Here is a 24864-nt window from a genome sequence, read left to right as displayed (position 1 = left end):
CATATATGGGGAACAAAAGGGCTCACTGGCCTTCTATCAAATATTTTAAAATTTAAAATGAAGCACAGACATGTACTAGGAATGATGCTGTTTAAAAAAATCTTTTGTAAATATCAGCTCATCCATGAAGCCTTCCCTGATTTCAAAGGATCATAGCTAGAAAACTGGAAGGAACTTCAGAGGCCCCTAGATCAAGCCCTTCTTTACAGATGAGGAAAGTGAGACCAAGAGAGGTTAAAGAATTTGCCTGAGATCACATAGGTGTTAAGTATCAGGGGCTAATTGCATACCCAGGTCCTTCTGACTCCTGAGCTCATGTGCTCTTTGCACTGAACCTCACTGTCTCCCTCCTTGGCATTCTCACAGGACCTTGTTCAAGCATCTCTCTTGAATAGTAGCACATTTCACCTGCAGTATGTGGGGATCTTCTCTCCTCCTCCTAGCCAGGAGCCATCTCCTTTATCAGTCTGCTAAAATCTATGCAACCTTTCTCAAAATGTCTTTAAATACATAAAATCAAGTTGTAGAATGGCAAAGGAAACCAATATATTGAAATAGAGTTACCAATTTTTTTAAACCAAGTTCACAGACCTCAGCTTACGAATGTATATATCTAGACTCTAAGCAACTAGCAGGCAGAATCCATGTCTTAGCCACCTTTGTATCTCCTTCAGGGCCTAGGAGAGAGCTTTTCACATAGCAGACAAATACATCTCCATCCAACTGAACTAAATAAAGTGAAAAATGCTTTTGTGATTTAAAAAAAATCACCTCCCAAATCATCCTTCTGTCCAGCCATTTTGCTTAAAGCCAGGCCTACCTGTCTGCAAGTCAAGCCCCTGCAGTTAGGACCCAGCCAGCAACAATAAGCAAGCATTGGCTCCTGCTAAAATCAGCCAGGAAGGAGTTCAGAGGCAAAGGTGCAAACCAAGTGATGTGCCCTCGGCGTTCGTTAGCATTTCTCCAAGTCTAATGGGTCACTAGCAGATGCCACTGCACCAAAAAATCAATAAAGGATTTTTCAATTGATTCTGCTCCAGTCTCTTTTTGGGAGATGCAAGGCTCAGAGAAAGGAAAGAAAAAGATGAACAATTTTCATTTCCCTTATTCCTTCTTTCCTATGTGTGTTGCCTTTAAAAACAGAGAATCATAGATTTCGAGCTGGAAAGGACCTTAGAGAAAAGCCAGTCCAGCTCCTTCATGTTCTTTGTCCCACCAATTCAAAGGCTGCTTAGGGCTCCACACAAGAAGAAGGTGGGGGAGGATTTCTAAAAGCAACTGGTAAAAATCTATTTTTTTCTGTCAAAGTCCCAAAGGCTGTTCCAGAAATCAGACGATCTTACATGATCAAACCTCGATTTACATTGAAAGGAACAACCTCCAAGGTAATATCTTTTAATTGGAGGAATTAAGCACATGGACTTCATTAGTCACAGACCAATCACAGGAAAGAGTGCAAGGCTGGGGCAGAGGGTTAGGGGAGAAGAGTTACATAGAGATGGAAGATCGATGAAGAAAAGGATAGGGGTAAGGTGATATGGGGCTAACCAGAGACTAGATGTGAAGCAGCTCCTCTCTTTGAAAAATGGAACCCAAGAAAGCAGGGAGTCTCCTACCCAGCCTTACCCCCAAAACTGTGCTGCCCAAGATTGGTAGGTAAAGATAGAGGTGGCTCAAAGGGAAAAAGGTGGAGATATGTCTCCCACACACAGTTTATAAATTAGAATTTCATTTGTTAATAAGTTCCTCTTTTAAAATTCAAATACCACCAAGGGGGGCGGAGGCTAAACCTCTTAGTCATTCACAGTTTAGTATGAATCTTTTTAATCAGATTTCCTAACACCTAGCTAAAATCTCATGATAATGAAAATTGAGGGGAGTGGTGATATGGGAGCTTGGGTGGGTCAGTTTGGGGAAGGGGTTCAGGCAATGTCTTGGAATTTGGAACTGGGAAAAGAGCCAGAAGATGGGTACTAGGTAAAGAAAGGGAGGCAAGATGACATCAAAAACAAACCTACCTTATTTTGGAATTTTGCTAGGGCTCCAGTAACCACAAGGGGCCTCATCTCTCTTAGGTAGCTGGCCTAGAGCATAAATGTGAACCAAAGCACTGTAGGAACAAGAACACAATTCATCTTAAATACAGTTTATATGTGTAAATTAGCTTGAAAAGAACCTCTGTCACTGGGGGGGGGGGTGCATAGTGAAGCATCTTTATTAAGTCCCTAGGTCTTGACTTCTCATGTTGCCTGAGCTTTTCCTGGTATGATTACCCCACCAGGTGAGGGCTCTGCTTACTGCAAAGTGGTCGAAGTGGTAAGACATTTAAAGATTAGGGAACAAACTAAGAAACCAAATCCAAGAGCTACAGAGATTGCTAAGAGAGAAAGGAATGAAGCCCCACATAAAAGGGAATGAAGAGGCCATTTAAGTCAGTGTTAGGGAATCATGACTAGCAAGTGATCAAACAGCCAAAGAAAGAAATAAGGAGAGAAGGCCACCAGCTCAGGAGTAAACAGGGAAGGGAAGGCTAGAGAAGAGGCCAGGGGAAAACTGGCTGACACTGGAGCAAAGGAGTCTGCCCTGCAGGGCATCAGATCTTCACTCCAGCTCCTGAGAAGAGAGAGGGACCTCTTGACAGTTTCTTCACCCTATCCCTCTGTAAGTTTTGTCTAGAGGCATCTACTACTTTCCCTGCATCTGGGGAAGTGCAAGAGAGCATACCCCTTTGTGTCTAGCTAGACAGAAGGGTTTTACTACTTTGATCACCTTCCTCATTATTTACTTTGTTTGATGTCTTAATTAAACATTTTGGCTATTGGATTTGTGTGTCTTTTATATTGTCTGACAGCAGGGAAATTGAATGGATGGGAGCTCAGGCTGTGAGTGGCCAGGTGATGTAGACAGAGGAAGAAGACTAAACTTGTCTAAACTCACAGAAACTGAGTACAAATCCCAGCTCCCCCTCTTCCTACCTGTGTGACTTTGGACCTCAGTTTCCTCATCTGTCCAGAGAGGAGTGAGGATTAAGTGAAATCCAACAACCCTTCCAGTTCAAGATCTTTGATCCTGTGATTATCTCAGTTAACCACATAGAACCTGGGGTAGCTATGATTCTTTCACTGAGACCAGGACCCTCACACTTTCTATCAATCTCTGAAGCAAGAAACTCCACACTTGTAATTACAAATGCAGTTTGTTGTTTCTAAATAGAATGCAAATAGCATGCAATATCTGCCCGGTAGAAGGGAAGAACTGTTTCATTTACCTCAGTCTCTTCATCCTGAATATTTAGCATAGTCCCTGGGACATAGTAGGTGTTTAATAAATGCTTGAGGGCAGTTAGGTGACACAGCGGATAGAGCGTCAAGCCTGAAGGCAGAAAGACCCAAGTTCAAATTTGGCCTCAGATACGTACTAGCTGTGTGACCCTGGGCAAGTCACTTTACCCTGTCTGCCTCAGTTTCCACATCTGTAAAATGAGCTGGAGAAGGAAATGGCAAAGCACTCCCGTATCTCTGCCAGCAAAATCCAAAAAAGGGGTCACAAAGAATTGGGCGCAACTAAACAACAGCAATAAATGCTTATTGAACTAAACTAAACTTCGAGATTTGCCAATTTGCCAAGCAAATTGATAGAAAAAGTAAGCTATAAGAATTTAGAGTGGGAAAGAGATCACCTCAGCCTGGGGCAGTCAAGGAAGACTTCTCAGAGTAGGCAGGATTTAAGTTAGCTACTGAAGAATGGGTAGTGTCTGGAATGGTGGGACTGAGGTAGGAAGCATCTGCAGAGAGGAGAGTAACATGAAGAAAAGCGTGTAAAGTATGTCATAGGGACTGATGAAGGCAATAAATTCTTTATGAATTCACAGGAAGGTTGACTAGAGTTTAGAGAGATGCTGACTTTTGGCAGAGTTTCTGGGTAGGCTCTCTACATCTGCTAAGTAGGGGTTTCCGGTGCCTGAATCATACATACACTGCTAGCATATTTGCTGAGGGTCTACACTGTTGCATTCTGTTTCACTATTAACACCTTAAAATTGCACCAACATGAGCAGCACAAAGTGAGAGAGATATAAAATCACCTGTTGATCTTGGCCAACTCAAGCAAGTGATATAAATCAATCCCACCTGATGTCTTATTCTTCAACAGCAGAGACTGGGGGAAGATTGCCTCAGTCTCCTGGGTCTCAGTTTTCTCCTCTATAAAATGAAAGGTCAGGACTAGAAGGCATGTGATGTCCCTTCTGGTTCTGGATCTACATTCCCATGATCATGGATAACTCCTTCAAAACTCTTCTTCCTTCACTTTCAACCATCACAGCCTGTGAATTCAATATCAAATTTACCAGATTCTTAGATGCTCACAATCTTGTTTTCTTTCCCCATAACCAAGCACTCCCCTCTCTTTGTCTCAGCTCACAATGGCCACCCCAAAGCTCTCTGTGATTCCAGTAGAGCCTGGAAAGAATAGCTCAGTGCCCAAGGATCCTAAAACCTTTATCATGCAAGGCATCAATCTACATACTGTGGGCCTAGATTTGACCCTATGAATCCAGCAAGTGGGTCTTCAAAAGTAGGCAGAGCTGCCTAATACCCTGGATTTAGGGAGCAGTAAAACTCAATTAGCAGCATCCAGGAGATAGGTTTACCATTTACAGAGCAACAGCCTTATGGCAGGTAGTATGCAATTCCCACCCAGAAGTTTTGTGTGCTGGGGGAGAGGAGTGATTATGGACAATTAACAAGACTTCTGAAAGAGAATTCTTCAAAATGAAAAAAAAGAGTTGGTAGCTTGGGAAAGGAGCATCTGGCCAAGCAAAGTCAGAGCTCAAGGGCAGTCAAATCCCCCAAATGAGTCACGGATAAACTGGGAAACATCCAGGGAGGGTGAAGGGCCTTGGGTTTTTATCACAAGAGAATTTTTTGAAGTAACTATTCAATTCACCAAACAAGTCAATAAATATTTATTAAGCACCTATTACATGCCAGGCACTGTGCCAAATTGCTGGGGATACAAAAAGAAGCAAAAGCCAGCTACTGTCCTCAAGAAGCTTGCAATCTAATGGTGTTTTGCCTACAACAGAGAAGACTCATGGGGACACAGAGGAGATGTCCTCAAGAATTCAAAGAAGAGGGATGTGACCTGTTCTTCTGGACCCAAGGGGGCAGAACCAGGAGCAATGGGTAGGTGGTAAAGAGGCAGATTAGACTGTAGATCAGCCATAACTTTCCAACAAATAAGAACTGTCCAAAAGTGGCTTGGCCTTCCTCCATAACTTACTACCTCATTTGTCTCACCAAGGTTTCATTTTCCTCATGTGTAAAATAAGAACATTGTACTAGATGGTCACTTGGGTCCCTTCCAACTCTAGAACTGTAATTTTATAAGGCCAGAAGAATAACAATTTTTCAAAGGTTCCTAAGAGATTTCTATATAGTGCTTGCTCTACCTATATTCTCTCAGTCCTCACAACTCAGTAAGATAGATTCTATTAATTCCCATTTTACAAATGAGGAAACTGAGGCTCAGAGTAGTCAAGTGACTTGCCCAGGGTCCCACAGCTAATATGTGTTGAAAGTAGACAGAACTAGCCCAACCTAAAGGGTCATAGGAAATGGAAGTTTGGCTCATGCAATGCCTTACTTGAACAAGAGTTCTTTGACAGTGACTACTCAGTAGCCACTGTATGCCCACCAACACCCTTCAGCTTCCCTTCACCCAACACACATATACCCCATCTTTGCTCTGCTCTGCTGCATCATGGTCTCCTAGATCTTGAGCTGGAAGGAACCTCAGAGGCACACTAGTCCAATCCCAGATGGGGAAACTGAGGCTCCGGGAGGTCAAGTCACTTATTAAGGTCACACACAGGATCATAAATCTAAAGGTGGAGGGGAACCATCTTGTCCAACCCTCTCAGGAACTAAAGTGACTGGCTCAAGGTCATATACGGAGTGTCAGAGGTAGTATCTGATCCCAGGCCTTTCAACATCAAACTCAGCTCTTCCCACTGGACCACGTTTTCCCCTAGACAAACAGCGCCACAAGGACAATGCTCCTAATTTTATACCTGGGGCTTTAAAAAAGGGGAAGAGGCTTGCTCAGAATCACTTTTCAATGTCAGGCCTAGAAGCTAGCTCCTCTGACTCTAAACCCAGTGACCACGCTGGGAGAGATAGTTGAGAAAGACCTGTCCTTTTGGAAAGGGCTAGAACTGAGGATATCTGAGGATAATGAAATACTGGATGTGTGGTGAGGGTTGCAAGGGAAGGGGGACAGGAGATAGGCACGCTGCTACAATAGCAATAGCCCAAGATCTGGGGCCTGGCTTCCTGGAACCATGATACTGCCTGGGACCACAATCTAAACTCTGCCTCCCTCCTGATTTGCTGCAATGTGCTCCTTGCTCTAATTGCACAATTCTGTTGATGGCCAGAGCTGTCCTCTCCTCTCCCCAGCTGCTTCATTATCCTGAAATAGCTATGTTGAGAACATCCACTGTCTTCCAAGAGAGCAGCTTCCTTGCGTGGCATTCAGGGGAAAGGGTGCCAGCTGCCCAGCCCTGGGAAGGTAAATTCACTTTGCTGCAAGTGACAAGACAACCGAGGCCCCCAGAAGTCGTCCTGGACACAGCCTGTGAAAGAAGCCTTGTCATAGCTCGGGGCCAAGTTTCACCTTTGGAGACACAACTTTTCAGTGTTGCTTTTTTCGGCAGGCAAATCACAAGGCGAATGAGCACACAGAAATTTGTCACGGGCCTGCCTGCCAGGCACAGCAGCAGCTAAGGAGACTTGTTGACCAAGCTGGGGTCCAGGTCCCTGATGCTCTCACAAACCACAGCTTCCAGGCCTAAGAGCATCACCCACTCCCCCTCTGCCACTTTAAAGCCAACCTTTCATAGTTCATATTGTTCTCAGATCTCCAAAAGCGAAACACAAATCCAGAAAGCTGGAGTTCTCTGGAAGCACTAATGTTCACTGGAAACCCCCCAGGCGAGAGTAAAATATACATAGAGAAAAATCAAATGGAAAAACAAGCAGGTCGATTTCTCTCCCCTTGTCAAAGCAGAGATCAGAGAGGTTTCACAAAATGTAAGCCGGGCAGCACAAACCATGTTGTTTACTTAATATTCTTTCAACAGCCAGATAAATATTTTAAGAACCCTGGCTGTTTACTCATCCACAATTCCATAGCTGCAGAAATGCCACCTTCCTTATTTGGAAGGATTTCGGGAAAATAGTTCACATCTCTAAGTCAATTTCATCTAGAACCATCGCAATTGACTTTTCACTTTTAATTGTTGCTGTTAAACATGGGTTCTCCGACATACTGAAGCCTGGCTACATGATACCCAAGTTTAAGAACTATAATTAATATGCTCGTTCAAGGAGTGCATCTCTCTTAACAAGATATATTTTTGGAAATATTATCTAACTGAAGGGCTGCATAAATAGTTGGGCTTAAAAAAAATAAACCCCAAGCTTTTATTTTTCCATCTAAATGAGTTTTATAATAAATCTAAAGGCCCCTTCCTTTCAGATGTATTTTTAAAAAGGGTGGGGGGTAATCACTAGGGTTACTTAGCCCAAGATGGCCAGACCAGCTAACAAGGGAGAAAAGGCCAGGTGAGGAGTCCGATGACTGAAAGGCAGCGAGAAGAACTTACTTAGATCTGGAGGAGCTGATGACATCTGTTGACAAGATGTATAGAGAAAGAGAAGAGGAGAGAAAAGGTGAGAGAGATGGAAACAGATGAGAGAGTGACAAAAAGCATATGCTATGTAAGAAGGACAAAAAAAATAAAATAAAACAAACAACCCGAGCACTACCCGGAAGTCAATGAAGAACAAGAACAGTCTCTATAACTCAGGTGTAACAAGCACGAAGAAACATGAGCACACAGCCCCAGCCCCCTGGCTAACTGAAGCTTTAGAAAATCATCCTTGCACGCAGCTACCAGTACACTAGATTGCAGGATGCTGGAGGAAGGAGCGTTGGCCTTACAGTTAGGAGGAACTGGCTTTGAATCCTGCCTCTTACACTAGCTAGCTGTGTGGCTCTAGGAAAGTTGCTTAATCTCTCTGAGCCTCAATTTGCCCATATGTAAAATGGGAGAGAGGGATAATAATAATATCTACCTCATAGGGGTGCAAGTCTAATGACATATTGTATGTAAACTTTGCAGACCTTAAAACACTATATAAATTTCAACTATTACTATTATTATAGTATTTGGAAGACTGTGATGTCTCCTTTACTCCCTCATTATATCTTATCTGGGTACTTGCCACACTCTACTTGTAGAAAGTCTACTATTTGAGGTCAGAGACTATGGCCTTAGGGCCCTACTCAGTGCCTTGCACATTGAAGAGGTTAAAGGTAAAACTAATATGGATAGGGACTAGTCCAGTGATTTTATTGACCTGGAGAACTCTCTGATGAGGAGACTCCCTTTCTCAATGCAGGGCAGCACCTTGGTTGCAATTCATAGTTTTAATGTAGTCTAAGGCCCTTCTAGGTAAAACAGCTTCCCCAGGATCACAAAGCCAGTTATGTTAGACGTGGAATTGAACCCAGGTCTTCTGAGCCTTGAAGCCACTCTCTACCTTATACCACAGCAACCTCTCTGAAACCCAACTGAACTAAATTGAATTGAATTGCAGTAGCCCTATAAGGACGACAGGAAGAGAGGGATGAAGAAAAGCACATGAGCGAGACAATGGCCATAACTTCCCATCTCGATTGAGAGGGGAAAGAGACTGTAGGACTAGTTTTTCATATTACCTCCTAACTCACTATTATATCCATACAGGTCAAAAATAAAAGTCCCCAATCTCCCTGGGGACAAACTAGGTTGTCTAGGGAGAAGGATGGTCTCTTATTTCCAATGAGTCAAGAACTGCTGGAAAATTCTCCCTACTCCCTCTCATTTCTTTAGCCTCCTCCTCAAGATGTCCGATAATCTGTTATTAAAGTCATTCCTTTGGGTCAAAACCAAGCATTTGCAGAAATCCTTAGTTAAAATGCAAATGGCGGAGGAGGGTGATGATATACATTTAGCCATTATCTATAAACACCTTTGTAATGATTGGTTTTATGGGAAACTTTCCAACATGCTGGATCAGTGGTGTCAAACTCAAATAGAAAATGGGGCCACTAAACCGTATTAAGGATTCCTGTAGGCTGCGTATCGATTTAGAAAATCACATATTACCATTATCTATGTTTTATTGTATTTTTATTTAATTGGCTAAGGGTTTCCCAATTATGTTTTAATCAAGTTCAGGCAGCACTCAAGAGTGTTGTGGGCCACATGTGGCTGCGGGCAGCATGTCTGACACTGCCGTGCCATATAACTGGAGGGAAGGGACCACGGGCCAGGTAAGTCATGATGGAACTGGCAGCAAGACACAGGTATTGAGTACATGATTCCATGGGGAAGCCATTTGATGGACACATCTCTTAAACCCTTCCTTTTGGTGCAAGGCAATATCGAGCACCAGAGATGGAAGGTGAGGGGCAGAGGGGTAGGGCTACATATCCAGGGGACAAATACTAATTCTTTTATTCATTCAATGAACATTTATTAAGGAGCTATTATGTGTTTGGCTCTATGCTGAGGGCACAGAATGCCTGGGAAAGGAAATACCTAGGATGAGGATAGAAAGAAAAGGATACAAAAGGGGAGGTAGGTCAATAAGTGCCAAAAACACACTTTCCAATTCTGTCTGGGCCTGCTGGGGGCCATTAAGAAAAAGTTATATTGGCCAATAAAGGTATGTTATTTCCACTCCAACTCTTTCTGCTCTTTTTCTCTGGGACCTAGGGATAGGGTACAAAAAGAATGATGGAAAATTCACTACCTGTAGAACCCATGGAGGACATCAGAAATAGCCTAAACCACCTTCTGAGAGCTCTTCAGAATGAAGGAACAGAGCCAAGAGCCACATATCCCAGCCCACCCTCCTGGAGGCTTCAGACATGTCAACACAAAGCTGATGCCAACAGACTCCAGGGCCACTGCCAAATTTAAGACAATCAGCAAGGACACCTACTAACCCCTGCTTCTGTCAAGGCGGAGAACATTAGCCACTGACAGCAACACTGTCTCCATTCCACAGTCAACACCCAGCGTAATGTCAAAGGGCAAAGGGAGACAGGGTTCAGGAGAACCCCATTAGAATGCTCTTAGATATACAGTGCTTAAAGTCTGGACTCTAAAGGCCCCAATAATTAATGTTTATTTTTAATCTATATCTCTCCATAAAGGGCGCATATATGATACTTATGCTATAGGACAATATGGTGTTGGAAACAGAAAGCTGGCTTCAAATAGATTCAAGTCCCACCTTTGCTATACATTGGATAGATGAACATGGCCAAGGCATTGAACCACTCAATGCTCTAGGCAACTCTCTAAGACAGGAGTGGGGAATCTGGGGCCTCTAGGCCACATATGGCCCTCTACGTCCTCAAGTGCGGCCCTTTGAACCCAAACTTCACAGAACAGATCCCCTTAATAAAAGGATTCATTCTGTAAAACTGGGACTCAGTCAAAAGGCTGCACCCAAGGACCTAGAAGGCCACATGTGGCCTTGAGGCTGCGGATTCCCTATCTTTGTTCTAAGACTTTAAGTTGAAGAGAAGAATGCTCACTTGCATTAGTGGAAGGAATTTCCTCACCTGGGAATTCTCTATACCAAGGGAGTCAAAGGTCCAGTCTCTATACCCCTCATCCTATGATACTTATATCATGCCTCAACACCCAAAAACATCTCTTTTCAGAACAAACTCTTTCCAATACAAGAGAGTGGTGCTTCAGGAAGGGCTTTGACATCCAATCCTTACAGGGCCGAAATCTGAGGGGCAGCCTGCTACTGTACTACAGGTTCATGTGCTCTTTGCTGGTCCTCATGTTTTTGTCAAGTTGGTGAGCATCTGGAGGAGGGAAACCCAAGTGAAGAGAGAAAAAGCAATCATGCCAGGAAAAGACTGGCTGAAGGGACCAGGGATATTTAATCTGGACAGAAGAAGAGCTGGGGAAATGGGGGTGGGGGGAGGAACATAAGAGCAGTCTTCAAATATCTGAAGAGTTATCACATGGAAGATGGATTAGAAATGCTTCTACCTACCTTTCAAGCCTTAGCTCATGCTAATTGCCTTAATGTATTCCAGCCTTAACTCATGCTAATTACCTTAATGTATTCTGCATTCCAGCCAAACTAGACTCAAGTCCACACTCAGCTCTAATCTGTTTCTCTCTCTGATTTCCAGGCCTTTGTTCTCCCTGTCTTTCACTCATGAAAAGGATTCCCCCTCTACTCCCATTTGCTGAAGTCTTCAAGGCTCCTCCTTGAAACCTCGACGGAACCTCAAAATGCAAAGAGACCTCTGAGCCCATCTAACCCAACCCACACCCTAAACAGGACCTCTCTCTATAAAAATGCCCCCCCAAACAGTCAACCTTTACCTGAAGGTTTCTATTAGGGAGGAACCAGGTAGCCTTTGAGGAGGCGCATGCCACCTTTAGACAGCTCTCATCAGGAACAAGTTTGTGCTGATGTTAAGTCTAAATTTGCCCCTCTACACCTATCACCCATTTCCCTCGTGTCTGTCCTCTGGAGCCAAAACCATCTTCCACACGCTAGACGTTCAAACACCTTCCCCTTCAAACCATCCCCTTCCACCCCACTCCCAACCCCAACTAAGTCTCTTCTTCTCCAGGCTAACAACCAAGTCCTCCTTTGGCAGCATCTCTAATCCTTTCTCAGTTCTCGTTACCCTCCTCTACTTCATCAGTACCCAAATACACTACTCTTGACGTGGTTTGACCAGAACAGGGTACAGAAGTACTATTCATTCATGCAACAAGCATTTATGAAGCACTTTCTATGTGCAAGGTACTGGGATTGGGGAGGAGAGGAGGGTTCCATGAGGGAACAGAAAGACAAAGTAAAAAAGTCTCTGCCATCAAGGACCTTACATTGACTGGGGGAAATAACATGTATAGAGAAAAGTGAAGCACGCAATAACATGAGGAAGGAAAGAGAACTAGTTAGAGGGATATGGAAGGACCATTCTATAGGACACAACATTTGAACTGAGCAATGAAGGAAGCTAAGGAAAGAAAGAAATTCCCCGAACGAAAGGAAGTCTGTGCAAAGGTCTAGTTAGAGGCAGGAAATGGAGTGCCAAGCACAAGAACTAGCAAATAGGCCTGTGCAGACCTAAATAAGTCTGAAAAGGTAGGTGGGAGCCACATAGGAAGAAGTTTGAAATGCTAAGCTGAGGAATTTCCATTTGATCCTGGAGGCAATAGGAGCCACTTGAGTAGGGTAGGGCCATGGTTAGACTGGTGCTTTACAGAGGGTTATGTTGGCATTTGCATGGAAGTCAGATTTTTGGAGATGGGAGAGAATAAAACAAAGCAAGAAGCAATGAAGGCCTGGAGAAGGGTGGAATCCAGGTGAGTGAAGAGGATGTATGTGAAAGATGTTAGGTATTGGCAGAATTAGCAAGATTAGACAACTGAGTGGAGTAACAGTGAAAGAGAATCAGGAGTCAAGGACAACTTCAAGGTTTTGAACCCAAGCATAGCAGACAGAATCGTCCCAAACCAGGGAAACTTGGATTCAAATCCTGCCTTTGACACCTAGCCAGTTTGTCGATGAACCCCTCTCTCTAAGCTCTAGAGCAATGGTGTCAAAGTCAAATACAAACAGGAGCCTCTAGTCCTTACATAAGCATGTTTGCAGGCGATATATTGACTTTGTTTAAAATGCAGTATCATCTATTTTTTTTTATACTTGTCTAATTTATTAATTATTTTGTTAAGTATTTCCCAATTACATTTTCATCTGGTTCAGGCCATTCTCAGGAGTATTGTGGGTTGCTTGTAGCCTGTGGGCCACATATTAAAAACACCTCTGCTTTGGCAACTAAGACCCTAAATTGCCGAAAATCTGCCCATGTGCACTGGTAAAGGGAGCTTCCTTATGAAGGCCTTCCCCATGCCAATGAAATCACAGGTTTGGTCCCCAGCCCTATAAAGGAATTAGTGTTATTATTACCAGCAGAGTGCTTGTCCAAGATATAACGGTGCAACACAAAGAGGATTGGACCAGGAATCAAGATAGACCAGGGTTCAAATATCACTTCTGGAAACAACTAGCTGTGTTAACATGAGCAAGCCACAACCTATCAGACCCACAATTTCCTTATATATAAAGTGAGGAAAGGGAAATAAGAACACCTGCATCATTATAAGTATCAAATAAAATGGTTGTTTGGCATTAAGCAAACCTTAAAGCACTATGTTAATGTCAACGACTAGTATCATCATCATCTATCTATGTATCACCACCAGCACCTAGAACATTAAACACATTCGACTGAAGAAATGAAATTCAGCAGGGATCCATGTGATGTACTAGAGTACCAAAAAAAAAAAATCAACCTCATAAATATATGCAAAAGGAATAATTGGACTGTGATTGTTCTGGAAAAGATCTTGGGGAGGGGAATGTTAGTGGATTGTAAGCTCAATACGAATCAACAGAGTGATGTGGCAGGCACAAAAGCTGATGTGAAGGTTTGGCCTTAGTTCCCCATGTCAAACTTAAGGACATTGATCAAATGACTTCACATCCCTCCCTCTCTAACTTCAACCCAATCATTAGACAGTTCAATTCTACACTGCCCTCAGTTCTTTAATCCCCTTTCCCCTTGTCCTATCACACATCATCTCTTGCCAAATCTCAGCCCTGTAAGAGTCCCACCATCTGCTTCCTCCTCTCTTATTCACAAGCCCCTGAATGAAGCTGGAGAACTAGCTATATTACCAGTTTATGATATCCAACCTCAACTGGATTTTCACTGCACCAAGAGGGTCCTTTTATTCCTCCCTAACTGATTGCTTATCTCGCTTTCTATTCCAAACCTTCTCTTCCCTCAAGTTTCCCATATCCCCCCCCCCTCAGCTGAGTACCATGCTTGTTACTTTAATTTTTAAAATGACAGCATTCTCTTCACCTCAAAACCACTGGACATCATCTCCTACTCTCTTCTTTCCTTCAGTCTGACAAAGAGATGGTTCTTCTCCAGCTCAAGGCTAACCCCTCTGCATGTACACTTGACGCCATGTTTTCCCGTCTTCCCTAGGAGACTGAATCCTCAATCCTCCCCTTCTCTCTTCAATCTCTCCCTATCTGGTGCTTCCTTCCCTACTTCCCAAGTCTCCTCGATCCTTAAACAATCTTTACTAGACTGTCTGTATCCTTAAGCTATCAGCATATCTTTCACTTCCCTTTCTCAGGCAAATTCCTTGAAAAAGTTGTGTGGACTTGCCTCCCCATACTTCCTTCTCCTCTTGCTCTCAACTCTTTCCAATCTTACTTCCCACCTCATCACTCAACTGAAACTATTCTTTCTGAAGTTATCAATGATCTCTTGATTGATGAATATGATAATCTTGTTTTTTTCAGTCCTCATCCTTCTCCACCTATTCAACACATATGACACCATGGATCACACTGTCCTTGGGTTTTTCTGACACTGCCCTTTCCCATTTCACTTCTTCCTTATCTCATCACTCCAAGTCTCTGGAGAGACTGCCTAATCAATCATATCACACCCCCTAGCTGTCAATGTTCCCCAAGGTTCTATCCAAGTGTCTTTCTTTAGCTTTCTCTGTAATCTCATCAGCTCCCATGGATTTAACTATAATCTCTATGCAGATGACACCCAGATCCAGCCCTGATCTCTCCCATTACCTTCACTCCTACATCATGTACCAATTTCTGTTCAACATTTCAGATGGACTAACCTAGAGACACCTTAAATTCAACATATCTAAAATTAAACTTATCACATTCTCCCTTAAACCATCCCCTCTTTTCAAACAACCCTATTTCTGCTGAAAACACCATCATCCTTCTAGTACCACAGATTTATCACCTTGGTATTATCACAGACTCTTCACCCTTCCTCATCCCACATGACCAATCACTTGAACAACTTTGCCATTTCTCTCATCACAACGTCCTTCAGATCCAAGCTCTTCCCCAACTCGAGCAGCTGCTGCCCTGGAACAGGCTCTCCAAACCTCTCAACAATCACCACAACAGTGTCTTAATTAGTCTCTCTGCCTCAAGTTTCCCACTCCAGCTCATTCTACACAAACCATTGGTAAAGTAATTTTCCGTAAGTAAAGGTTTATGGGATGCCTCTATTTGACCAATTCCAGCTGCTTGCTACTGCCTCTAGGAGAAAATATGAACTACTGTTTTTAGCTTGTAAAGCCCTATACACCCTGGCCCCAACCTATCTTTCAAGCTTTACTAGACATTACTTCTTCCCTTGCACTCTTATCTAGCACACTAGCTTTCTCTTTTTTATTCACTATATTCCCATCTCCGGCCCTTTACAAAGACCATGTCCCATGCTGAGAGCACATTCACTCCTTAACTCTGCCTCAAAGAGTAAGCCCCTGTCTTCCTTTTAAGATGTAGCTTGGGCACCATCTTCTACATGAAGCCTCCCCTAATGTGCACTCTCTCCCAAACTACCCTGTATTAAGCTTCTTCGTATATATTTGCATGTATTTACTTTATATTTAGATAGCAATTCTGTGTACTTGGCTCCCTTATTAGAATGTAAGCTCACTGAGAATAGGGATTGCTTTATTGTGTACTTGCATCCCAAAGCCTGACACATAGTAGCCACTTGACAAATACTGATTGAAACTGGAGAGTGTCCAGGGGTGGACAACTAGGATGATGAAGGGTTTGGAATATAGGTAATATGAAAATCCACTGCAGGAGCTGGGAATAGTAAGCCCAGAAGAGAAAAGACTTAGAGGAAACATCATCTGTCTTCCAAGCATTTGAAAGGCTGTCATGTGAAGAAGGGATCAGACTTGTTCTGTTTGGCCCCAGAAAGAACCAAGAGCAAAGGGGTGGACATTACCAAGAGGCCAGTACCAAGGAGAGCTGTCTAAACATTGAATGGCCTGCCTCCACAGGTGAGGAGTTCCCCATCTACCAGAGGTCTTTCAAGAACAGACTGTAGCATCCCTTGGTGGGTATGTTATAGTGAGGATTCCTTCCAACTAGAAGTTAGACTACATGGTCACTGAGGCCTCCTCCCGAATCACAAAATCTGTGATTCTATGAATTCTGCTTCATCTCAGAAGGCAGAGCTAGGGGCAACTTGTAGCCATCAGAGGAAGAAAGATTTAACCATGACATAAAGGGGGAAAAAATATCTTCCTAATAACTAGAACTATGGGGCAGCTAGGTGGCACTACAATGGATAGAGTACCAGTCCTGGAGTCAGGAAGACTTTATCTTCCTGAGTTCAAGTCTGGTCACATACTTACTAGCTGGATGATCTTGGTCAGGTCTCTTCACCCTGTTTACCTCAGTTTGCTCATCTGTAAAATGAGCTGGAGAAGGAAATGGCAAACCACTCCAGTATCTTTGCTAAGAAAACCTCAAATGGGGTCACGGAGAATCAGACATGACTGAAACAACCGAACAGCAATACTTAGAGCTATTAAAATGTATAATGAATGGGCTGCTAAGAGGAGTGGTGAATTCCCTGTGGCTGAAAGTTCTCCAGCACTGGCTGCAAGACCCTTTGTTGTAGATGCTGGAGAAGAAAAACTGCCTGGTTATGCATCTCTGAGATCCCTCCCAACTTGGAGGTTTTATAATTATATAATTTCTGACAGTTTATTCTAAGCAAAGGCTGTACTGAGGAGGTGATATGTTACCTTTAGTTTGTGACATTACTACATTTACCTAGGAACTAAAGCTGCCCCCCTACTCTCACTAAAAAGGTAGGATGAAGCTAAGTTCCCTAAAACATTCACAAATAGGGGAAATTTTTCAGAAGAAAACAAAACCAAATCCTGCCAAAAGTAAGCCACATACAGCAATAATATTCATTTTAGGATGATGGGGGTGGACCCCAACAAAGTCTCTTACCAAGACAATCAGCCCCCAATATCATTCCCCAAACTCTGCTGCTCTAACCTAATGATGATTTCTCTCCTGGTTAGGATGGTTAAGATAGGCACTGTAGAAATCAAGAGGCAAGGAGACGTTTGGGGTAAATGCCAATCACCAGTAGAACACCGCATATTTCAATCTGTATTTTGCTTTAAGGCTTTTCCCCTAATGTTTTATTTCTGATGATGGCCTACCCCTTTTAATTGCTTAATATCTGAGCAATTTGCTCTCAATTCCTATTAGCAAGCTTAGGCCCAAAAGGAGAAGAAACCATAATGGTGCCAGCATTCTCATGAAAGCCTTTTCATGAAGTGTGGCATGATATCCACTCAATGGAATTTCAAGACCCAGGAGATGATTTGAACATAAAACAGACAGCACAGCTACACAAAGACCCAGTAGGCCAAAGATTTCCCCTTCCCGCCTTCCTAACTCCCCACCCAACCTCACACCCCCTAAGTCACCCTCTAGCTCCAGCAGGTCCGTCTCTAGCCTTAGTACCTGCTTCCAAGTTCTGTTTGCCATCTCCTGGCTCCCTTGGTCACCTCACCTCTTATTGTGGTCATCTCCCCAGGCCCACAGCACCTGGCCTAAATAATAGATTTAAGACAGAGCTATGGGTAGAAGGAAGATCTGGTTAGGGCATAGCCTCTCTACTCACACTCCTCCTGGTAGCCATTGTCCCAGACAAAGAGGTCACACACCGTCAGGAATACTAACAATAGAACAATAAGCTGGTCAGGACATGTCCTGCCACGGATAATCATCATCACCTTAGAGACAAGCTCGATGCCTGTGATGTATACCAGTGCAACTCTGCCCACACTGGGAAGGCTGCAGAAAAGGAGAACGGTAAGCACAGTCTCCTCACTCCCTCCCATGTTTTGCAGATGCCAGACAGCACAGACCTGGGATATGTGAACACATAACATTTGCCCATCCAATTTATAATCTCCTAAAAAAAAAACCCTAAAAATGTAATAAAAGGGTAAATTGCTAACTGTTCTGGGCCAGTGGCTTTACTAAATGAGGCATTTTGTTAAGGGGTTCTTACCCCTTACCCCTTGTTTATAAAACCACTGGTTTACAACCTGTCCACATGATAGCATAGTGGCTACTATGTATGCTGTAATTTGAGTAACCAGTAGATTTTTTTTTTATATATTTTCAACATTGTTGGGAGGGGGACAAATAGAGGGAGAGAGATGATCAATGTCATGATTGTCTATCGATCAGATTGTAATAATTCCCCCCCTCCCACTTTTTCAAGGCTAAAGCCACTGGTGGGGGGGGGGCACCTCAGCTAGCTCCTAAATCCAGAGAAGCCAAGATGGGCTCCATTGAAATGGTTTTCAGAGTTAATATAAAGTCGTGAGATATACCCCATATCCAGCCACAAATACCACAAAGCCTGGTGGGATTTCAGGAGCTGGAATAACCATGAAAGCAACATCAACCATGCAAAGCAGAGAAGGAAGCCTGTCCACTAAATGCACACGGGGACTGCCAATCCTCACAGGGGCTGCTCTGCAAGTGGTCAACTTCTGGGAATATGCCTGGAATCTCTCTACATAGCTCAGCAAGAGGCCCAGGCCCAGACTACAAGGCTGGCCAACAGAAAGAACCAGCTCTCGCTGAAAGCAGGGCTGAAATGGAAGGCTCTTTACAATAAGCACAAGCGATCGGGATTGTTGCAAACACACACCAAACTCCCTTGAATAGAGAGAGAAATCTTTGCTACTACTCAGAACTGTCAACGGCTCAGAGCCAGCAAAGAAAAGAGCTTGTCTCTAGCAAATTCTTGAGGCCTCCAATTCCACGGGTGCCCCTTTTGCACCAAACCACATCCAATGCTAGCTAGGTACTACTTCTGCAGGAAACTGCAGAATCAAAGCTGCCTAAACAAATAAATACTATGCTTTCCTCTTTCCCCAAGCAGTGGATTGGCCCATGCTGTACACCCCCCAATGTACCCCTGTCTACTCCTTTCCTATAACAGCACCCAAGAGGGGGAACTTCTGGGGGGAAAAAAGGGCAAGGTTAAGGCACACACCTATGATCAAAACAGGCTCTGTAAGAAAATTTCCTAGAGTACTTCACAGGCTGGAATGTCTACATATCAATTGAGACTAGGAAGGGGAGGGCAGTTGAAATCCCATCAAATCACTGATAGCTTTCAAAACAACTTGTTGACTTCAGTGAAAGGAACTGTTAATAACTAAGCTGCTAGCCAGCTCTTTTCCACTTTATTCAACCCTGTTTTCCCCAGCACAGGCAGAGGGCGGGTCCCCATGGATAAAATCCAAGATCCATCAGAATATCATTTTCCAAACCTACGAGGGTGTGTAGCTAAAACCATAATGTTGACAACGAAAGTCCCTAGAAATGAATCCTCTTATGTTACTACTAAAAAGTTCCTTAGTTCTTATAAAAAAAAAAAGAAAATCAGGAATTAAAATCTTCCACTGCTACCATGAAAGGCATTTCATGGTAGCTAAAAAAGATTTTGATTGCCGTCTTTTAACATTTTATTTTAAAGAAGCAAATACTCATGGTAGGCTGAGACTTGTGCAAATATCCTCCATTAATTTCCCAATAAACCAATAAAATCAACTTTAAAAAAAGGTTGGTTTTTTTTAAAAAAATTCCTTTGTAATTAGGCCTGAAGTCCTAATAAATAATTCTTAGATGAAAGCATATGGTGCTAAAAATGACAGTGATGTAATGGGAAAAAACTATACCATACATTTAGTAAAATACTTCATTTCATAGAAACCGATGTCCACATTTCCTGACATACATGGCTACGCAATTCCACATGAGATGCTTCAGAGCAGCCGCTGTCATTTTCATGTCGCATGTGTAAGGGTTGTGTTTTATTTTATTTTTCAAAGTGGAAAGACGGTAAGACAACACTTATACAGGAAACTCAGTTAAAGGAATGAATTCAAAACGCTGCCAGCTTCCAAGTGGAATTACCTGGATTAAGATGGGTTTGTGCTACAATTGTCAAACGTGTTTATCTATCTGGGCACTTTGTGGAAGATAAGGCTTCTGAATGATTCTCAAGTCATTCCACCTTATCACAGAAATACATATTTCAAAAGTTCAGCACAACAGGAACACCCTGCTTAGGCAGCCTGCTTTCCAAAGTTTACTATTTCAATTAAAGCTTTCACTTAAAACCTTCAATCAAGAGGCTTCAGCTCACATAAAGCAAGCAAAGGACAGGAACTGGGACACCCCCCCCCCCACAATGAGCTAGCAGTTTAGGTCCTTCTCTCACCCGTCCCCACCGTCTTTCCACCCTGAGAGAAACACAATCCTTTCTACTTAGAAACAGTGATAATGATTTAGACAACTTTTAGCTGGGGAAGGTTAAAACTGCTACAAGAAAAAGGTGGCAGGCAGAGAGAAAGACACAGAGAGAGAAGAGACAAAAGGTTCTGAGGAGTGGTACAGAAGGGTACTGCGTAAAGGGGCTTCCTTTCCCAAAAGAGCTAACCAGAGCAAGTCCCCAAATTCCTGCAACTTCCTCTGGAAATGGGCTATGTTGTTAATATTTGCCCAAATCCCTGAAAGGGGACGTCAGCCCATCCGCTAATGGGTGGTGCTTGGGGGGGGGGGGTTATAGATCAGATTCAACTAATCTGCTTGTTGTTCCCCATATCTCCCCAACACCCCCTCTCTATACCTCCCCACCCTGTTTCCATGGCAATGGTTACCCAATTTATATCCAGGAGCAAAGAAACCAGTCCACTCCTTGCTGGGGTGGGGGGAAGAAAGAGGAAGAGTGGAGGGGGGAGAAAGAGGAAGAGGAAGGAAGACGGGGAGGGAGAGAGAAGAGGGAGAGAGGACGAGAGAGAGAGAAGAGGATGGGGAGAAGAGGAGGGAGAGGATGGGGAGAAGAGAGAAGAGGAGGGGGGAGAAAAGAGAAAAGGAGGAGGGAGAAAAGAGGAGGGGAAGGGTTGGACGGCCACAGATCCTCCTCTGCTTCCCTAAGCTGCCCATCCAAGTGAGAGACAAGTGCCCTAGGGCAGCAAGCAGCTCTTAGAGGGGAAGCAGGGCGCGGCAACCAGCAGAGATCCCGAGGCCGAGGCTGCCAGTGTCTGAGCCAGAGAGAAAGCTGCCCCCTCTCTTGGGCACTGGCATGGCGCAGGAGGGTTAAAGGGAGCAGAGCCTTTGTTCTCCCTGGGGTGACTGCTCTGAACTGAGCGCGGAATCTGCGTGGCCCGGAGCAGGAGTGGGTAACAGAGCACTGTCGGTCCACGACCGCCAGGGACGAGGGTTCACTAGTGCACCCGGGGGCCTGGGGAGAGGAATAATCAGTGGCCCTCGAAGCTCCTCACCCGGTCTAGGATTCTGAGGGGGTCGGGAGCAAGGTGGCGGGTACGACCCGGGTCCAGAACAGATTGACGGACGGAAGCAAGGGGAGGCGTGCCTGCCTGGCTGGGGCCGCTTTCTTTGTTAGGATCCGGGAGGACGGAGCAGATTGACGAGCGAGGGCCCTCAGGTTGCACTTGTCCAACAAACACACACACATACACACGCCCAAGCACATACACATACGCACATACACACACACACACACACACACACACACACACACACACACACACACACACAGGCGCACACACCGAGCCCGGCCGCCGCCAAAGCAGCGGCGGCGCCAGCCCTCCATTCTCCGCATCGTTGCTAGTGTCGATCCGGAGAGGGAGAAACGCCGGGCAGAGGCGCTTAAAGCCGAGAAAAGTGTCCAGGTCCAGAGTTTGTAAATACCGAAATCGACTAAAGGCTCGCTCTAGCGCTCAGCTCCGACCCCGACCTCGGCCCCACCCCCGGCTCCCGCCTGGCCCGGACCCCAGCCCCACAGGGGAAAAGGTCAGCGCCAGCTCAAGCTAGGGAAGGGAGAAGCTTCGGGCACAGGAATGGGCAGGGGAGAGGAGGGCAGGGCAGGGAACGGGAAGGGAAAAGAAGAGAAGGCGAAACAGAGCGGGTGGACTTACCCTTAGAAGCATCTTTCTCTTCCTTGGGTTTCATCACCTTGCCACTCATAGATCCCAGTTTGATCACCAAGCTTGCCCCGAGGAACTGAAACCCTCACGGATCCCGCCGGACTCGGAGGGGTCTTTTAGCAAGGTAGAAGACAGGCAGTGCCCGACAGCCGACCCTAGGGCTCTGGCTTGGGCTCTGCTTGCCCCTACAGCCTCCGCCGGAGCCTGCAGGAAAGCGGGGAAGGGAGAAAGCAAAGAGGGTGGGAGGGCAGTGAGTGAGGCAGAGAGACACCGCAGCTCCCCGGCACCCGCAGAAGGGATCCTCAAGAAGTGAGAAAGACAAAAGCGGGTTCTCTCTCGGTGTCACTGACTCCCCCCACCCCCCACCTTCCCTCTCTATCACTCCCTCTCTCTCCCCTCCTCCCCACCCCGATGCCAGATAGAGAGACTAGGAGAAAGCGCTGCCGGGACTCCAAGGCTTTTTCCAAGGGCCACCCACCGCAGCTGGGGCTCAGGGAGCCGGAATGAGAGGGGAGGAAAGGGACGCCTGCCCCGACAGCGCCTGTCGGGTCCGGGTGGGAGCAGTCGGATCCGGCCCTACTAGGAGAGGAGGTGGGGAGGTGAGGGTGCGAGAGGGAAAAAGAGCCTAACCAAGGCTAACCTTAAATTAAAACAAAGACGAAAATGTGCGCTTCCCAATCCCCAGCACCCCGAGAGGGCAGGCACTGTTTGCACATGTGCTGAGCAACGTGTGAGCCTGTTACACCGCAGAGCCTGGGGGAAGGGGAGAGGCAAGCGAGGTGAGCTTTATTTGCAGCTCCCTCTTCGTCTTTCTTAGTTGTAGTAATAGTTAGCCAGGGGTGGAAGGCACGGGAGTAGGGTGGGGGGCGCATACCCGACGGGCTGCCGCCTTTCCTTACCTGGTCTCTCTTCTACACCCACACCCCCTGGCTCCTCTCACGCCAACTCTCCTCTCTCGCTCGCTCCCAGCCAGCTGCGAAGCCCCAGCAGCAGCAGCGGCAGCGCGTTATATATAAACGGGAAGGTGTGGGCACGGAGAAGGGGGGGAGTTGGGGGAGGGACGGGACCCACACAAAGCCGCCGGCTGGCTGTAGTAAAGCAAGAGCGCGGCAGGGGCGCGCCGACGTCAGCCTAGCCTGGGCTGGGAGAGAACCTGGCCAGCCCCCCTGCCTGGGGGCCGCGGAGAGGGGCGAAGGGGCGCAGGGGCGGGGGCTGCCGGCCTGCCTGGGTCTTCTGTCCCCTCTGCTCGGCTCCGCCCCCCTCCTCTCCTCTCTCTTAGGGTCGCCCTTCCAGGACAGACTCTGGAGCTGACCACCAGAGGGGGCGGGCGTCTAGACAAAGACCCTCCCTATTTGCCCCCTCCCCATTTGCCCGCTCCCTTGCCCTGCAGCTGCGGAGGTCCCTGGAGATTAGGAAAGCGACATGTTCTGGCCCTTGCATATGATGTGTGTGTGTGTGAGTGTGTGTGTGTGTGTGTGTGTGTGTGTGTGTGTTGTACGCGCGCGCATCTGTGTCTGTGTGTGCAACAGATTTGCACCAAGAGGCGGAAAGAGAGGCGCTAAGCCTCCTCCACCGAAGCCTCCCAAGTTGCAATGCCTTCGCTAGCCATCGAGGTACTGATAACAGAAGGGCTGAGCCCACTGACAGGAGACCCGAGCCGCGAGATGCCTGGCACCTGGAACACAAATCGCACCTCCTGTTTCCCCAAGCCTTCTATCACGCCCTTCAACCCTATACTAGGGCTGCTTTCCTCTGTACACAGGGCAGAGGAAGCCCAGAGCTGTCTCCAACTTGTAAACTGCTTGGGATGGCGACAAGACAGGCGCCTTCTTCTGCAAGGGGTGGGTGTAGAGGTAAAACAGAGAAGTATAAATAGAGGAAGATCACCACTTCTTTCAAGGATGGGAGGGGAGACAGGGTAAGGAATGGTTGGGCATTGAAGGGGATCCCACGGCGTACTGCCGAGAGGTTCTTTGGGGTACAAGCCTAGAATTGAGCGCCCCAGCTCCTGGGAGGGCGATTTAGAATTCTGTGGGCCGTGGCCAGAGATAGCTGGGGTTCAGGCCCCAAGGCTACCATCACCCAGTGCAAGAATATCAACAACATCGGGGCTGTGACTGGAGGGTTCCCTGCATGCCAATTCCCCCTGATGCCATGTACCCCCCCAACACACACCTTAATTCGATTTAGTTAATGGCATTAAACTGGGCGCAGACATCATATAGATGGATTAGTCCTACCGAAACTCAGGCAGTAACTCAATTAAAAGAGCCTGCTGCTGCAGCACCAAGGACCCAGGGATGCAGCTGGCTCTGCCGCCAGGGTTGAAAGGTGGGCAACCCTGGAAACTCAATTTGCAGCCTCCTTCCTTGATCTGGGAGGAACTGGGGGAGGAGGGGCAGGTTTTTCTTGTAAATTCTATCATGAAACTTGCTTGATGATAAAATGTCATTGTCCAGCCCAACGTTTCCCCATCAATTAATAGCAGTGCTCTGGGAAGGAAGGCCATGGGAGAGCCTGTTTCTTTAAATGGACAGGATGGACAGGCAGGGGTGAGGGAAGCAGAGAGAATCCAAAGGAGAAGAAAACTGGACCTTCTGGGTGGGTGGGAAGATAGGGAACGAGTCCCAGAAGCTTTTTGACCAAGCCTAACGTTTACTCCTGTTGGCTAGTCCTTCGAGCTGCTTGACAGCTAAGGAGAGGAACCAGGGAACCAGGGATCAGGACTTCACCTTTCTGTGCCCTGGCCCTCTTTGGCAGTCAGCAGATCACCTAGGGAGCCCTTCTCTAGATAAGGCTTTTCATTTCAGAAAATTACACTCATAGGAAGTGCA

At 45.7% G+C, this 24864-nt stretch overlaps 1 protein-coding gene across 3 annotated transcripts in view; it reads right to left on the bottom strand.

Annotated features, from left to right (window-relative positions):
- FGF13 (fibroblast growth factor 13) overlaps positions 1-23015 on the bottom strand; it is a 499700-nt gene extending 476685 nt beyond the window's left edge. For all 3 annotated transcript variants that reach the window (XM_020971767.2, XM_020971771.2, XM_020971770.2), the window contains exons 1-2: positions 22930-23015; positions 22022-22234 (exon numbers count right to left, since the gene is read on the bottom strand). In XM_020971767.2, the coding sequence (XP_020827426.1) occupies positions 22022-22070 (49 nt within the window). In that variant the 5' untranslated portion in view covers positions 22071-22234; positions 22930-23015. The remainder of the gene's footprint in view (positions 1-22021; positions 22235-22929) is intronic.
- Between the last annotated feature and the right edge of the window lie 1849 nt (positions 23016-24864).

Source organism: Phascolarctos cinereus, unplaced genomic scaffold (assembly GCF_003287225.1).
Source record: "Phascolarctos cinereus isolate Bilbo 61053 unplaced genomic scaffold, phaCin_HiC Scaffold_8;HRSCAF=390, whole genome shotgun sequence".
In the NCBI taxonomy this organism is placed as follows: Eukaryota; Metazoa; Chordata; class Mammalia; order Diprotodontia; family Phascolarctidae; genus Phascolarctos; species Phascolarctos cinereus.
This window is presented reverse-complemented; position numbering and strand designations above follow the sequence as displayed.